Source organism: Corylus avellana, chromosome ca5 (genome assembly GCF_901000735.1).
Source record: "Corylus avellana chromosome ca5, CavTom2PMs-1.0".
Taxonomy (NCBI): Eukaryota; Viridiplantae; Streptophyta; class Magnoliopsida; order Fagales; family Betulaceae; genus Corylus; species Corylus avellana.
In genome coordinates this window covers 26,312,684-26,314,951 of record NC_081545.1, presented here as the reverse complement: position 1 = coordinate 26,314,951, position 2,268 = coordinate 26,312,684, and the positions used below count along the sequence as shown (strand labels likewise).

General features: G+C 34.7%; 1 protein-coding gene across 1 annotated transcript; it reads right to left on the bottom strand.

Annotated features, from left to right (window-relative positions):
• Positions 1–312: 312 nt before the first annotated feature.
• LOC132180755 (12-oxophytodienoate reductase 2-like) lies at positions 313–2,078 on the bottom strand. The gene is made up of 5 exons (XM_059593687.1): positions 2,008–2,078; positions 1,526–1,666; positions 1,257–1,387; positions 1,016–1,180; positions 313–905 (listed from the first exon to the last, which is right to left on the bottom strand). The coding sequence occupies exons 1-5, from the start codon at positions 2,076–2,078 to the stop codon at positions 313–315; spliced, it is 1,101 nt and encodes a 366-aa protein (XP_059449670.1).
• Positions 2,079–2,268: the final 190 nt, after the last annotated feature.

Genomic DNA, 2,268 nt, shown 5'->3' with positions numbered 1-2,268 from the left:
AATTGATGCCTTTTCATTAGAGAGCCATTGGGTCGTGCCAGTCTATAGGAGAATATGGTGCTTAAATAGAGGAGAAGCTGGGAAACCAAAGAGAGAGAAGGAGAGAAAATCATTTTCTCATAATTTTATTCTATCAAAATCTTATTTCATTGAAGTATGAGACACTTAAATAGACTAAAAGAACAACACTCATTTATTAAATTGCCTAAAATACTATATAACAATCACCTATTTATTGAATTACCCAAAAAAAAAACCATTAACACTTCAAATTAAATTCTACATAATCTCGTAAATTTCTGGCTTTTTGCATCATGAATTGTCTTCAAGAAATGGATAATCAGTGTAACCAACAACCGGATCAGAGATATAGAATGTTTCTCTATTGTACTTGTTGAGAGGAGCATTCAGCTTAAATCTCTTTGGCAAATCTGGATTGGCTAAAAACAGACGACCATAAACAACAAGATCTGCATGGTTTTCAGCAATGGCATTGTTCCCGTCTTCCCTTTCATAACCTCCCGCAACAAGAAAAGTACCCCTAAAAGCCTTTCTCATTGGCAAAAGACTATGTGGGGACTCACTTTTTTCTCCAACTGTCTTCATTCTTGGCTCAACCATGTGGCAATAAAGAATACCATATTTGTTTAAGGACTCTGCCATATAAAGCCCTAATGCTTTTGGATTAGAGTCTTCAGATTCCATATAGTCTGCAAAAGGAGATAACCTTATTCCAACTTTGTCTGCTCCTATCTCATTAGCAACAGCTTCAACTACTTCCAAAGCAAATCGACAACGATTTTCAAGGGATCCACCACATTGGTCTATTCGATCATTCACCCCATCTTTCATAAATTGGTCAATTAGGTAACCATGGGCCCCATGGATCTCAATTCCATCAAAACCTAGGTATAAAGATAAAAATTATTATTTTACAAAGCGAATAGGTATAATGTTAAAGATCATGCTTGCTTGATATTAAAAAACAAGAAGAGCTTATGAAATGAAAACTCACCAGCTTCAATAGCATTCTTTGCTGCAATTCTAAAATCATTGGCAATTTGAGCAATTTCATCTGTCGTTAGCCGCCGTGGAGGAGTGAAATGTGCACCATCAAGTCCCTCAACGGTCAAAGGCTTGTCAGTAGAAGAAATTGGAGCTTGCCCATTTGGCTGAAAATCTGTAGACAAACAATATGAAAATCTTAGAAAACATTAAATTCTCTCCATGCACAGCAAAATAGTCAAATGACAAACCTTGATTTGAAACCCTCCCTGCATGCCAAAGTTGACAAAAGAAGACTCCACCTTTGGCGTGGACAGCATCCACGATGGGTTTCCATGCTTCAACTTGCTCTTTTGTCCATATACCGGATGCATTAGGATACCTTTACAACATCAAAGAAACCTAACAATCATAAAGTCTTGAAAGCAAGATTGACTAAAATTTATTTGAGCAAGTGAGTCTCATTTATGCTCTTTCACAATTTTAAAAAAATTTGCCAAACTATAATAGTTAAAATTACCCCAAAGCGGTGTCAGAAACTCCAGTTGCTTCAGCTATTAAAAAACCACCTTTAGAAGTTCTCTGAGAATAATATAAGATAGCATGTGGCTGAGGAATATTACCATAAAATCTCATTCTGGCTAGTGGTGCCAATACTACTCTGAAAATAAAAAGTAAATGATAAATTAACTAAGCCAAGAAAGACATTTTTTTTATTCCGAAGAAAATAAAATTATCTCGAATCACATATATATTACCCATAGCAAGTTTGGGAAGAATAAACAAATAATCCATTTATGAAATGATTATGGCAGAAATAAGGACAGCTTCATTTTTTCAGCTGTGGACTATATATATTAAATGTGGAGAGGCCTCCCATTTATAGTATATATGTCTAAATTGTAATAAGTTGAAGTGAATAATTACAAGTGAGATTGAAATGATAGTTTTAGGAGGAAAAAAAAATTATTTTATCAAAAAAAGAATTTGGAAGGTGCAAACCTATGGCATAGATTGAAGTTCCCCATTTTATATGGAGTAAGAAGAGGATTAATGGTGGGAGCTTGAGCCATTTTTATTGATTCTTTTCTGTTTTCTTCCACGGCTTGTGTGTTTTGTAGTTTGGTTGGGGAATAAAAAATTGCCAGACCCAATTGGGTATTTATACATGTACACATTGAATAGGAAAAAGAGGAAAAGTAAGGAGGTTATATTCCGATTTTCAAACATATTTGTCGTTGGTGATGTCTATTATGACGTCTA

Excerpts from the sequence above, each read along its gene's own strand:
- LOC132180755 (XM_059593687.1), bottom strand. The coding sequence starts at position 2,078 with ATGGCTCAAGCTCCCACCATTAATCCTCTTCTTACTCCATATAAAATG. Across the intron at positions 1,667-2,007 it reads AACTTCAATCTATGCCATAG|AGTAGTATTGGCACCACTAG; the intron begins GTTTGCACCTTC and ends TTTTATTTTCAG. Across the intron at positions 1,181-1,256 it reads AGGGAGGGTTTCAAATCAAG|ATTTTCAGCCAAATGGGCAA; the intron begins GTTTGTCATTTG and ends GTTTGTCTACAG.